The sequence below is a fragment of the Lepidothrix coronata genome, unplaced genomic scaffold, assembly GCF_001604755.1.
Source record: "Lepidothrix coronata isolate B3197 unplaced genomic scaffold, Lepidothrix_coronata-1.0 Scaffold5, whole genome shotgun sequence".
Taxonomy (NCBI): Eukaryota; Metazoa; Chordata; class Aves; order Passeriformes; family Pipridae; genus Lepidothrix; species Lepidothrix coronata.
The window spans coordinates 1,352,920-1,367,121 of record NW_016690185.1 but is presented as its reverse complement, the minus strand read 5'-3'; the positions used below and the strand labels follow the sequence as shown (position 1 = coordinate 1,367,121).

Below are 14,202 nucleotides of genomic sequence, written 5' to 3'. Positions count from 1 at the left end.
TGGGCACACTGCTGGCTCATGTTCAGCTTTCTGTCAGTCCAGACTCCCAGGTCCCTTTCTGCCTGGCTGCTCTCCAGCCACTCTGTCCCCAGCCTGTAGCGCTGCAGGGGGTTGTTGTTGCCAAAGTGCAGGACCCGGCACTTGGCCTTGTTGGACCTCATCCCGTTGGAATCAGCCCAACCCTCCAGCTTGTCCGGCTCCCTCTGCAGAGCCCTCCTGCCTTCCAGCTGACTGACACTCCCCTCCAACTTAGTGTCATCTGCAAATTTTCTGATGGTGGACTCAATCCCCTCATCTAAATCATCAATAAAGATATTAAACAGAACTGGGCTCAACACTGATCCTTGGGGATCATACTCAAGGAAGTAAAGCACTTGTGATGAAATAATGTATTGCAAGGAAATTACAACAAAAAACATGTCTGAGAACCCAAACCTGTCGGGAGATTCAAGGACCCATCTCTCATGCTGAGCAATGCCTGGAAGCTCTCAATTTGCAATCATCACACTCGAGGAACAGCAATGACTATTCCATTTCTACTCCCACCATGACAGAAAATTTAACAAAATTTAGCATTATTCTAAACCTCTGCTCCAGTAAGCTGTGAAACAGAAGTAGCAAGGAACCAAAACTGAATGCTCTTACACTCCATTTCATCAAAATTAACAACAAAAATTATTCATCACTCATCCCATGGGGCATTTTTGAAGCTTATACTCCTGAGCGCCAGCATGTAAGAAAATAAATTATTTGTTCCTCTAGAAAAAGAGACTTTGGGTCTCTATTAGTTTTTGTCATATAACAATCATCTGAAGCAAAAATCAGAAGATTTTAGACAATAATTAAGTTCCAGATCAGACTTCAGATTTGTTTTTGAATGGAAAGCTTTCCACAAATATTTTTGAGGGAGAAAGGGGAGGAAAAAGGCTTTTCTATTAATATATGAAAAGCTAAATGTGAACTAAATGCACGTGCAGGGAATCAGCTGCAAGGTATGAAGCAAATGATTGCACATGAAATTAAAAAATATTAAATTACTAACAGGCCTACTCAAAACATTAAAATTATGGAATTCTAATATTTATGTTTATAAGAAAAACCATAACTATGCACCAAACAGCCTAAAGAAAGCAATATATCACGTGGCTGCTGGAGGTAATGATGCAATTCAGTTACAATTTGTGTGAATATTCAAGAAGCAGCAAAACTCAGCTTTTAAGGTTTTTGTACCACTGCATTCAATCAACTGGTGAGAAAGTACCATTAGATAATGTCACCTATTATTAGAAAAACTATGCCCTAATCAAGTTTTCGAAAAGCTAAATAAACCCCAACACACTAAAAAAAAACCCAAGTAAAGGCTGAGGAAAAGGGGCATGAAAATCGATTTCCCTTAGCTACATTCATGACAAAGGAAAGACATGATTAGATTTTACCTCTAAATTTTATTTTGCTTACCAATAAAAATATTGTACTATGCAAAACTATAACTCAGTGGCTCATATTTGACAATCCTGGCATTAAGCAACAAAAATGCGAAGTTGCATAGCTGTTTTCAAATTTCCTGATCACTGTTTTTCTACCCATCAGTGACAGATGTGGGAATGAGAATCCTGTCTTTTTAAAATAATTACATATTTTGGGAATCACTTAGTACTATACTGGTGTTTCATACTCATGAACATCTGCAAAACTATGCAAAAAAAATTCCAGTCTGTATCATGTTATAACAAACACTGCAAAAGATCCTGTAAAACAGAACCACTTGTAAAAACAAATCTATTTTCAATATTCCCACCATTCAGATAATAGTGTCTGCTGAAAGCAACTGAACAACCTTTTGAATGAAATGTTAAAATGGATTTCAGAGTTTAATCTTTCAAACCATATTTAATTTACTCAATTTTGCTTCAATATTCTGGGTCATTACATACTTTTCTGATACATCTAATATTTTAAGCATAAATGGAAATTTTCATTAAGATTTCCTTAGTTTTCTAAAATTAACTGAGACCTTCAATACAGCCTATGGTTAAAGCAGTGAATCTGTGCAGTACTTTTTTCTTAAAATTATTACCTCATCACTGACTGCTAAGCTAGCAGAGCTATGTGATCTAAAGTAAGGTAATTCAGTGAGACAAGATCTTCTCTAAACCATTTTTGTTTGTGGTGGGTTTTTTTTACAGCATCACAGAATGGATAAGGTTGGCAGGGACCACTGCAGGTCACCTGGTACAACTCCCCTGGCTCAAGCAGGGCCACCTAGAGACAGGTGACCCCTAGACTGCCCAGGCTAGTTTTACACTGTGAAGTCACTGAACATATGAAAGCATAAAAGGCCACATAGTCCAATTACTGTTACTATTTTGTAGTAAACACAAATGAGACCCCTGCTTCCTGCAGGAAACAGTACAGAAAGTAAACCCTTTCAAAAACAGTGTTACCCACTTTTTTTCAGTTCGTGCAGAATTGGCAGAATCTTTATACGCCAAAAGACTTCTTCCTCTTCCCACTCATTTATTCTTGTTTCATCCTCTAAGCCTTCAAAATACATTCAAAACAAAAGCATACATTCAGTGATGGTTTCAATTTCTACACAAATAAACAGCTACAAATACTTTATTTGTCAGTCAGAAAAAAACCCTACATGTCCCATTTTGCTATATTCTGGGCTATTCTACCTGCTCAAGCTTTTGTTTTTATTTACAATTTCTCAAAAAGAAAAGTTTCAAACAAAACTAGATGGATAAGTATTTTTATATATAAAGCTGTACTATAAAGTTTTTGTTTGCTGACATCAATGTTTCATTTGATTGCTGAATTTGAAGGTAATGACTACTTATATATCAACATGTCCTACTATTTTTCAGCTCTGTGTCCACATGACAGCTTATTCTGTGTTTAAAAAATCCATACTACAGGCAATCCTCTAGGACTGTACAATTTTATCTAGTGCATGTGCATGATATTATACTAAAATTGATTCTCCGACTCTTTGGTCAGTTACTGAAAACAGTCTTGTTAGTTATTACATCCCGTTAGCCATTCTATCTATTTCATGCAATTATTTTTGAGACCTTTACAATTAAATTTTTGTAAAATGCACGTTTCCCTCCTATTCTTTACTGCATTCAACAATATTTCACACAGCAACCTGGGAATTAACAGCAAATGTTTTGCCTCCAATAAACATGCTAGAAATCTTGAAGGTAACTAACTCCCAGTTTTCTTGGTCACACTCAAACAATTTCCTGTGACTGAGAAAAAGCTGCTGTTCATTTTCAGAAACCTTGTCCACTTTGCAAAGAGAAGTGTTTAAAAATATTTCAGGGTTTTTTACACTTTGTTTCAAAAAGAAAATAATTTTTAAAAAAATCTATCACAGACATCAAGTTAAAAATTGGTAGACCAAAAAATCAGTGGACTAGAATTCTGGAAACAGGACTGGGAGAATGGATCTGTGTTTAGATTGGACACGGGAGTTGGTGAAACATGGTTTATTAAAAAGTGGATTCCAGGACTGACTTTCATACGGATGCAGTATCAAAGGGAATTATTCTGACTTGCTGAACATTCTTTTCATGTTCACCTAGCACTATGAGAAATGGCAGAATTCTGGCCTTAACCATTGGCCCATTACAGATGGAGAGCCAGAGTTTCTGTGCAACTTGAGATTTAAAGGATCTAACAGTTGCTTACAAGGTGCATACAGGCATATGTTTGGAGTTCAAGACTGGGTTAAGCTCTTTATCTTGCAGGCAACCAACACTGTTGTTATAAAGATGGGGTCTGGCTTGTGTTGTGTTTGTTTTGTGGTTTTTTTTTTAAAAGGGAAATAAAAGTCACATAGCACCACTAAATAACATGAAAAAAGCCATTAAGACTAGAATACATACTTTTTTCTTAAGTGACAGATTTGTCTGAAAGTGTCTCCTGCTGTTCACTACTAGCTCTTGCATTTAAATGACAATGTAAATTCTTAGCATAATCATCACCAAACACAAAAAATACCATACTACATGAGAACACCAATAAGAAGGTTGCATCACGAGAGCAGTATCTCAAGACCTTAAAACAATGACTGTCTACTAGGCATTACTTGCAACTGTGAAACAATTAAAAACTTCCTAGTTTAAAAGCTTGCTCTTTAGAAAATAATCCAGATTCTTTTTCTGATCTGTGTTAACTTTAATTGTCTACCTACATTTTTTACATAATGAATCTATCATATACATCTATTTCAACAGATTATACAAAAATGCTGTTTCATAAGTAATACACTGGTAAGTATGTTTGTTATTAGAATAACTATATATTGTTGGTTTTTGCATATATGCATAGTAGTACATCTTATTAGCTAATATTATTTCTACTTATTTTGCAGACCATTTTTATCTACTAGATCAAATGAGTTGATAATCTTATTTAGACTGATAAGTAGCTTAATTAATAAAACACTGTGCAGCATTTGCAATAAAGTGAAAGTTCTGCTCGGGGAAATGTAATAGCACAGGTGAAATGAGAACAACAGAATAGTTTACACTGTTCCTTCCTGCCACAAAACCCACATACTGACTCAATTATTTCTCTTCTTTCCGATTTGTAGTTACCTCTCTTAAACTGAAAGATGAGACTGATTTTCTAAGTACACACATGCTTAACTTCATCAGGCATTAAGAAACAGAATAGTACAGGCATGCATTTGCAGATAGGACCAAACTTCTCACTTAAAAAAAAATTAACAAAGCCATTTAATTTTTAGTTCAGAACAAAAAGGACGGATTTTTTTGTACCACTCTGCTTCACTTGTCTCATATTCATCAGAAAATGAAAGTCATAATGGTATAATTTTTTAAAACAAATATCTCTTATAACTAGGATAAAAAGAAGATAATCAACTTTTACTAAACAATATTAACCCTAGCAATAAGAATTAACTGAAAATACATTATTATAATAAAACATTAATAAATTGTAAACTTGTATGTGTCTCAGTCCTGGGAGATTTTTTGCTGATGAAAAGTTAGGGTACTAGCTGTATTTAAAATATTGCAGAAGCTGTCCTGAACTTTACAACTGAGTGAATCACAGTTCAACAGGAAAAATACTCAAGCAAAAGAATGCAGCAAGTTGAAGTTGGTTGTCTCAGTTTTTCATAGGTCTTAACTGCTGCTTTGCATTCTGGTTAAAAAAAAAAATCACTAATCAGTCTACATTTATTGGTTGCTGTTTTTAGCATGTAAATACAAGAGCCTTAGCAACACTGAGCTTTGAAAAGCTGTGTGCTGCCTGACTTAAAATGTTTAGCCTTTTCACTGAATACTGAGTGGCTATGAACAGATCAATACTAAAACAGTCTACCTCCTCTCTAAAATGTAAAAGCATGAACACAAATCATATCAGAATATAGAAATAATCTTTAAATGAACACTCCACCCAGGACCCCATTACAGAGAAGAAATGATGGAGGATTCCTACTGCTATCCTACTGTTTATTCTGGGATTAAAGATGAAGCATGCACAGACTAAGGAAACTAGATAATGTTAAGAAAAGTAGATATAAAAAGAAACAATCCTAATAGCACACATGATTTTTTTTTAATAACACAAATAAAATAGCACAAATAAATTAAAAGGTTTTTAAGAATACTAACTCCCATGACATGGTAAATACTCTCAGTCTCTCTGAAGGAAATGAAAGCAGAGCACATTACAGCCTTGGCCAAAATGATCCAGAATAACACAACTTCTCAATTCTAGAAAAATAGTAATAAGGAATAATGACACTGCAGTAGAAACTTCAGGTTTCCATACCAGACTCTCAAATACACACTTGCAATGTACCAAACATGCCAGCTATGAGGAAATATTAATTAAAATCTGGTATGTAAAATAAGCAAAACCCATCCCTACATGGCAATCCAGAATCTGTTTCTTCACATAATATAGCCTGGCATAACTTTATTAGTTTCTCTGCAACTACAACAGATTACAAAAAGTGATGGGCAAACAAGATGTTAACAAATTGGCAAATTCTTAAGTTTACATATGGGAAAAGCAAGAGAGAAAAATATCAAAAGACTTTTAGAACAAAGATCTCTTGAATATTGTTTCTCTTTACTAACTTCTGTAAAAATCCCAATATACCTAGACAAACAAAAATACTGTTCAGTGAATAATAAAGAGCTCTTCAAATCACAAAAAATAGATCATTGCTATTTGATTTCACATTTTTTGAATGGACATTGAAATGCCTTATGAAGTACCTGTTACTCTTCTCTTCCAGCCTGAACTCCTTGGCCATGATGAATTTGTGCCAGGCTTTTTCATCTGGTCACTAAAAGATACAGTATGGACACACAAAAGTAATATCAGAATGCAATTCTCAAAATGCTTCTTTCTTCACATACATTCAGCATATGAATAACTAATTGGAAAAGATTATGTTATTTTACTAAGTTAGTAAGTTACCCGTGCATTAAAAGTGACATGTAAATACAACTTCCTCCAGTACCAACTACAAAAAGCTCCTTCAGAAATACTGACATATTCACACCACAAGAGGTCACCATTATGGAACACAAAACCTAAAGCATTTCTACTCATACAATAAAACTGAAAGACGAACCAAACTCAATTCAGAAAGAGCCAATTTTTATTTTATCATCAGTTTCACTAACTGAATATAAACTCAACTAGCTTAAAACTGTAACTTCATCCATTCATAAGGACAGGATTATTTTTCTGACAGAATTAACATTTTACAAAGATTTAATGAGAAGACTTTTCAAAGAAACAAACATGTTAGTAACCTTAAAGAATATACTAGAATTTCCAGGTCTGCCAGTAAATTATTGCTAACTGCATAGTGGTCACTAGTTCTGTTAGTACAAGAAGCAGGAATGCTGCCATTTCTTTGTAAAACAACAGTAAGTAATGCTGTAATTCCTGCTGATTTTATGGTCCGTCTTTCTTTGGCCAGAGGAAACTACTACATACATCTGTAATAAGTCTATTTATTCTGTTTGCCTATCTGCACAGCAGCACTGATCTAAAAGCAATATAAAAGATGTAGACTCTCTGCTATTAAACTGGAGTCTTTCCTCCTTTAAATTCTGTACTAAAGACAAAGGTCTTAATCAGTGTTTTCTATTCTCAACGTATCTTTAACACTTCTTATTCCATTTAAAGTTCATGTACCAATACAACCTAAACTCCTGAATTTCCTTCTAAAGATGACAGTAGTGTGTTAGCAATGTGATTTTGATTTTTTTTAAACAGTTAATTTAGTTACTATAAGGCTTAAAGCTGAACTGTTGTTTAAGTGGTTTGCTGGATTGGCGCCTAAATCCTGTCTGTCAGTCCAGACAGAAGACGTAAGTCATCCTATCAACAGATGGAGACAGAATAAAAGACAAAGCTCTTGCAAGATCAGTTCCCTACAAAAGGGACTGGAGAGCTCACTGTGATCAGTCAAAAATTTCCCAAGCAATCACATTACAGAGGAACAGTTGCTTCATTATGGCTAACAGTGAATAATGCTTTCTTTTTACAGCATGTGGATTTAAGTGCTCCAAAACCCAAATGCTTACACAAACTATCTTGAAATTATTTCAGCTCATATACAGCAATTTCTACTCCTCTGAGGAAGTAATCCCTTAAAAGTAATAACAATTAAAAAAAAAGACAAGTGCTTGCATCTCTACTCTAAAATTGACACCTCTAAGAAAGAAGAGTTTTACAGCACACAATAAATACAGTTCAATGCCTTGACAGAAACTAAAATTTGATTCCATTTATGTGAATACCTTGTCCTATAAACTTTAGAAGTTTCAGAAATGTTTCTACAAGTTTCAGCCACCCCTGAAACCAAGACTATAACCTGAAAGGTCACTGGATAAGCACGAGAACAAATTCAGCATGATGATACCACATGCCTGTATGAAGATGGATGTTTGAGTTTGCTTTCCTCAGAAAAAGAGTTTTGTAACTATATCCCATTTGTGCTTCTTCCCTGCAGATGTAAATCCCCACGATGAATGCAAGAAACCTCAACAAAGACAATCCTATGAGTTTTGTTGGAAGGAAAAGCAGATTAATAGAGAAAGACACTGAAGCAAAGGATGTGGTAACTTACAAGATAGAAATTCCATATATGTGAGACGTAGAGTAAGGCCATGACAATTGCACGAAAAAAAAGTTTGGCTGGAACCTATTGTTTCTTAAACACCAGTATCAACCAGTTTAGAGACTTAAATGAGTAGGAAAGCAGATTGCTGTACTGCTGGTATTCTATCTAGCTATCTGTGCTTTTGGGAAACATCCTTGTAAATTACTGGTACTCTCATTATTTTCAGAAAAAAGAATACACTGAATACATACATAAATGAGAATGACTGGTGGGCAGGCTTATCTTTAGGGAGTATGTGCAATTTACCAATTTTGTGAGAGATTATAAAATCGCTTTATATATCTTCACCATTCTGCCAACTTTGTTTTAGTTACAGAAACTTTTGTTTCATTATCTTTACATATCTTAACATTTTTTTACTGAAACTTAAGTATCTTGTTAAGAACAATGCAGTTAAAATGTAATCAACCTATTCTAAAAAACAGTTACCTACTATTGAAGGGAACTGGCTTCAGAGTGGTTGCCTAGGAAACAAAGTCAATTGGCAGAAATCTGATCATCTGATAAGGGGCTCATCAAGAACTGAACTGACAGAGGCTCTGATGATCTACAGAAGAAAAGGAACTTGGCAACTGGATCATCTCTATCCTTCTCATATAAAAGAAATCATAGTAGCCTCTATGAAGAATGCTGCTTTCTTGAATGTACACAGAGTGTGAGGACTTCCAAAAGGAAAGTGAGCCAGCACTGCAGTAGTGTGGTGTGGTGACCTTGGACAGATGCCAGGTACCCAACCACAATGCTCTACCACTCCCCTCCTCAGTAGGACAGAGGGAGAAAACAAGATGTAGAAAAACTTGTGGGTCAAGATAAAGGCAGTTTAATAAAGCAAAATGAAAGAAAACTGCAAGATTTATTCTCAACTTCCCACCAGCATGGAATGTTCAATCATTTTCAAGGAAGTAGGGCTTGCGTACGTGTAGTGGTTGCTTTGGAGGACAAATCTCATATGTATGGATGCCCACACTCTTCCTTTCTCTTAGCTTTTATTGCTGAGCAGACATCACACAATATGGAATATCCTTTTGGTCAGTTTGGGCCAGCTGTCCTGGTTATGTCCCCTCCAAAGGTCTTGCCCACCCCTAGTGCTGGTGAGACATTGGAGAGACAGCACTATGCTGGTGGAGCACTCCTCAGCAGTAGCCAAAATGCTGGCGTGTTATCAACATCTTCTAGCTACCAATGCAAAGCACAGCACTGTGAGGGCTGCTCCGGGGAAAACTGACTCCATCTCAGCCGGCCCCAATACATGTTCAGTACTTTTCCCTGGTGAAAGAATGGATAATTAAATGGAAGCAGTATTTATTCAGATTTTCCGCATGTTTAGACATTTACTTTGTTCCTGCCATGAGCCTCTTGTTAATGGTAAATCTGCAAACTCTCACCTTCAATGGTATTCCAGGGAAAACTACTTTTCTATGAACTACATCCCAGAGGCAAAGAACCGAACTAGTAATCTCCAAAGAAGCTGCACACCATAGCAAGGTTAGAATCACAAATGTGAATGTAAGATTCCAACAGAGGAACAGTGCTTGGGCTCCTTCCTCATACTGAGCCTCAAACATCTGAGAACCTGGCTATCTCTTTATTTGCAAAACAGAGTCTGATAATGGGCCTGAATTTTGGGTGACACTGTTCCTTAGATTTAGACCCTTTGCATCGTCTCTGGTACAGTTTTGGCCCAAGAAAGGTGGTACTTTCCTTGACAAATGGCTGGGCAGAGGGCACAGATAAGCAGAGGTAGGGACAATCCCAGACAGTACCTTGTGTGTGGGAGGGAGGGAATTAAAAATACTTTAATTGTATTAACATAACCCATGACACAGCAGTTGCCCACCAAGCCAGAGACTAACTCCTTTGTTTAATTTTTATCAATTATTAGTACAGATGTATCCCTGGTGCCCCCAATTATTTAGTTACTAGCTAAGAGAGACACGTGGCCTAATACTAACAAATTAATGCTTCTCTGCATAGTTGTCTCTACCAAACACCTGTGATCAGTCAGGTAGCAAAGCTTAACTAGAACAAAAAGAGAACATGATAATCTTTCTGAATTGCCCAACTTCAAGGCATTCCCTTTCCACACTACCTGCTCTCCTCATGGTAAGGTTCCTGTAACACCTTACATATCCTTGCAGCTTTGGGAGGCAAAGATAGATAACATAGAAGTGGGAGAAGAACAGAGAAGCACAGTAAGTGAGATAGTGAACGTATTAGGGAGAGTTCAGAACATAGTGAAGCTGAAACCATAATACCATTGAAAGTTCAACAAAACTGATATTTGTTACCAAGAGGTGGCCAACAAAATGAACAAACCTGAAAGAGAGGAATGAGGAGAGAAATAAGCCCTCAGTACAACTCCCCCAGTCACTCAGCTGTTGCTTATAAAGTTATCTTACCAACCCCAAATGCCTAGAATTACCCATAGCAGAAGCTGCATCCTCAGGGAGTTGGCAGGTTCACACATAGTGGGCATCCCCGCAAAACAAAGGCAACACTGTCCTTGATGTGAAGCTAGCAACCCCCCAAAAACGAGCTATCTGCTTTCATACAATTAACTGGGTGACCTCAACCTAGGCAGGCGTGGCCAGCACCACCCAGCTAGAGGCCCTCCATCCCACCCCCCATTATGCAAGTAATATCTCTTCTGCACATGCGTGGCTTTCCTTGTGCCTGCGTACTGCACCCGGGGGGGGGTCTTTTCCAAATGAGACTAGGGGTTTACTTCATCACTATAGTCTTCAATTTCTCCTTCAAGCGACCCTGGAGGACAATTAGCCAATCATAAAACAGCAATTAACAGTTTATACAAGAACTCTCTTCAAGGATGAAGTTCCCATTTTATCAGTGCTTGTCTTCTCATAACTGGGCAGGGAAAGAACAAAACTTTTACAGGCGGCTGGGCCAAACACAGACCAAAAGTATCAGCATAATTAAACCCTGATACAGTGCAATATAGGATGAAGAATATACTGGTTTGTTTTCAGAGAGAAGAGTAGGAATAATAGAGAATGAGCAAAAGACAAGGGCAGCAGGGATGGAAAACATCGTAAGCCCCAAACTATTTGCTTCTGCAAGTGCCAAGGCCTCACACAACTTTGCTTGTTCAGAGGTTATGAGGCTCTTCTTTTGCACCCATGTAAACTGAATCCGTGGACTCTCTCTTGAAGTAGAGACAGGAACCAGGACTATCCCATGTAAACTGGAATCTGAACAGACTCTTAAAAGGCAGAGAGCTACTAACACACAGACTGTGCATCACGCCATGAGTAAATGCTCTGAAAAAGCCGTAGAGGAGACATTATCTGGCATCTGGAAACAGACTTCTTTTCCATTTTTAAACAAGGAAATGAAAATGGATTGCCAGCTTTGTGGTCCAGAACATAACATGATTCCGCAGAGCACCCTTAAGTTTGTACATATGGGTATATTTTGTTGGCAAATGCTATATGACCGCTTAAGGCAACTTCTTTGGGGCAGGGAGTGGTTGAAGATACCAGATCCACCAAACTGCTTTCCACTGACAGAACAAGAAGGCTTAACATCTGAGGACTTTCTGGAGACTGACTAACAAAACACCATTTTCTCTCACTCAGCTGCACGCAAAACTTCCCAAACAGTTGTAAATCTAATTGTTAGCAACATTTAAACCAAAAAAGGTAGCTTGGAAGATACTTGGAAAGACATACAGCACATTGCCTTCTGAAGGCATCACCTACATAAACTACAATAGCACCAACATTTACAGAACCCACATTTACATATAGTTAATAAAAATATGAAACAGAACATGCTTTAACTGGTCCAAAAGCTTGTCTTCAACTTTACAGTGTATCAGAATAAGACATAAAACTGGTAAGTACAGAGGCTCACAGAAAAACCTCTTCAGAAGCTCCTTCCCGCTAAGAAGCCTTAGTCTGTGCTGCCATCACATGAAGGATCACCCATGTGCTCTTGATAAAATGCTGGCCTCACTGCTAAGTAGCACGTTCTAAAGTAAAGTAATATTTAGTGGGGGGGGCGGGATTCTATTTATTTTAAATAAATTTCTAAGGTAATTGAGTTCATTGCCTCTCAATTTGTTTCTTTGATGCCCTTTTTATTCAGTCAGAAAACTGTAATTATAAGCACACAATTTCTAAACATCTGTATCTGCAGAGCCTTTTCTATACCCATGGAACCACAATTCTTATCTTCTAAGTTCCTTCCTCATAAGGAAATTTAAGCTGCAGACAGTTTCATTGTTTATCCTTAGAGCCCTTTTATTTTTTGTCTTTATTTTGGTAAGATTAACAAACCCAGTCCTACTTAATCTAAAAGCACACTAGCCATTTATGTAATATACAGAAGTCATAATAGGTCACGTTGAAAGTCCACCTTGCTCAGTATCCTCTAACAGTGACCAAAAAAGCTTCTCAGATGCCTGCAGCAAATTGAGGGTGCTGTTGAGGTGCCTTACCTACAGTTCTCCTTCAGTTCCTGCCTTCATGTTTTTCACTCAGATGCATTCCCAATCCTCCTTTCTCTTTTCTTCCATCTTCCCTCCAAAGTCACTCAATTTGTCCCCAGTGTATTTTCCTTCATTCCACTCCCTTCAGCCCTCAAAAACTTTCTTTTTCTAGTTTATTTAAAAATCCAAAAATGTGAGTCAAATTTTTACAAATTTGATTTTGAATCCTACATATATTAATGTTTTTAGGTCTGCAAAAGTCTAGGAGAGCAATTTCTAACTTTTCATAAAGCTCTGACAAAATTCTATGCACTAGGCAGTAAGTAAAAGATGCAGACTGTTTATACATAAATACAAGCACTGAACATCTGATTTTACAAACATACGCTGTGTGCAGTGGAATGCCAGACATGATGCATCTACACCCAAAAATCAAGACATTTTACTAAGTGTTATGAAGAACAGATTTACAGAAATGTTAAGCAGATCCTGGGGGCATATTTAGGCAAGCTAGATGTATCAAAAGGACTACTAGGCACAAAGGTGTTCTTTCAGACTAGATTAGAGTTCAGTCCCCCCAACTGTGGATAATCCTTAAACAGATATGCCATCTAAAAAGACTGTTCTTTGTTATCTTACTCACATGTATATTCAGAGTGTGACTACATCTACACTGTAAACTGGGTTTATTTTTATTGCTAGAGGTATCCAGGATGGCATGCCTTCTACTGATAAGAATCATTTGGCTATTTAAACAGTCGTGTACTTTCCCTTCAACCAAAGATTTACAAATTCCATATAGACTACAAAGGAAAAGCTGCAAGGAGGTTGTGAAAGTATATACAACCAATAAATCCTTAAAAAGAACAGTCAGTCATGGGTAAATACCTTTTCCTGTTTCAAGTGCCTGCATGGGGGAGAAGAGTGAGCTCTTCTCACGCAGTCAGTGACAGTATCACAATGCACCCTCCCTTCAGGTACCATATCCATTGACAAGACCCCTTTCTTCTCCAGCTAAACAGTCCCAGATCTCTCAGCCCTACTTCATACAAAGGATTCCCTTCATATATTAGTAGCTGGATTCTCTCCAGATGTTTCATATCTCTTTTGCACTGGGGAGCCCAGAACGGGTCCCAGAAGTCCAGGTGTGATGGAGGTTTTCATGATGTGCATGAACAGGGTGCTAGGTAATCTCATCTAGGCCCTCTTTTCCACAAAATATTGGGCCAGACAATCTTCTGAGGTCTTTCCCATCCTGAGCTGTTCTATGAACTTGGTGATCACCAGGATACCAGGTCTTTTTCTGCAAAGCTGCCTCCCAGCTGGACAGTCCCCAGTATATAATGGTGCCAGGGGTTGTTCCTCCCCAGATGCAGGACTTTGCACTTGTCTTTGTTAAACTTTGTTAAAAGCATCAAGTTCCTGTCAAACCATTTCCCCAGCCTGTCAAAGATCCTCCAGACAACCCTCTGGCGTATCAGCCAATGGGTTGCTTATAACCCGACTGCCAGTTACCATTTTTTCTAAATTATTCAGAACTGTGGTCTCTCGAACTGTGCAT

At 37.4% G+C, this 14,202-nt stretch overlaps 1 protein-coding gene across 9 annotated transcripts in view; it reads right to left on the bottom strand.

Moving 5' to 3' along the window:
• The window catches only part of ARMC2 (armadillo repeat containing 2), a 76,537-nt gene that overhangs the window by 48,720 nt on the left and 13,615 nt on the right, over positions 1-14,202 (bottom strand). For all 9 annotated transcript variants that reach the window (XM_017827857.1, XM_017827841.1, XM_017827801.1 and 6 more), the window contains 2 exons: positions 6,267-6,337; positions 2,449-2,541 (listed from right to left, as the gene is read on the bottom strand). In XM_017827857.1, coding sequence (XP_017683346.1) covers positions 2,449-2,541; positions 6,267-6,337 — 164 coding nt within the window. The remainder of the gene's footprint in view (positions 1-2,448; positions 2,542-6,266; positions 6,338-14,202) is intronic.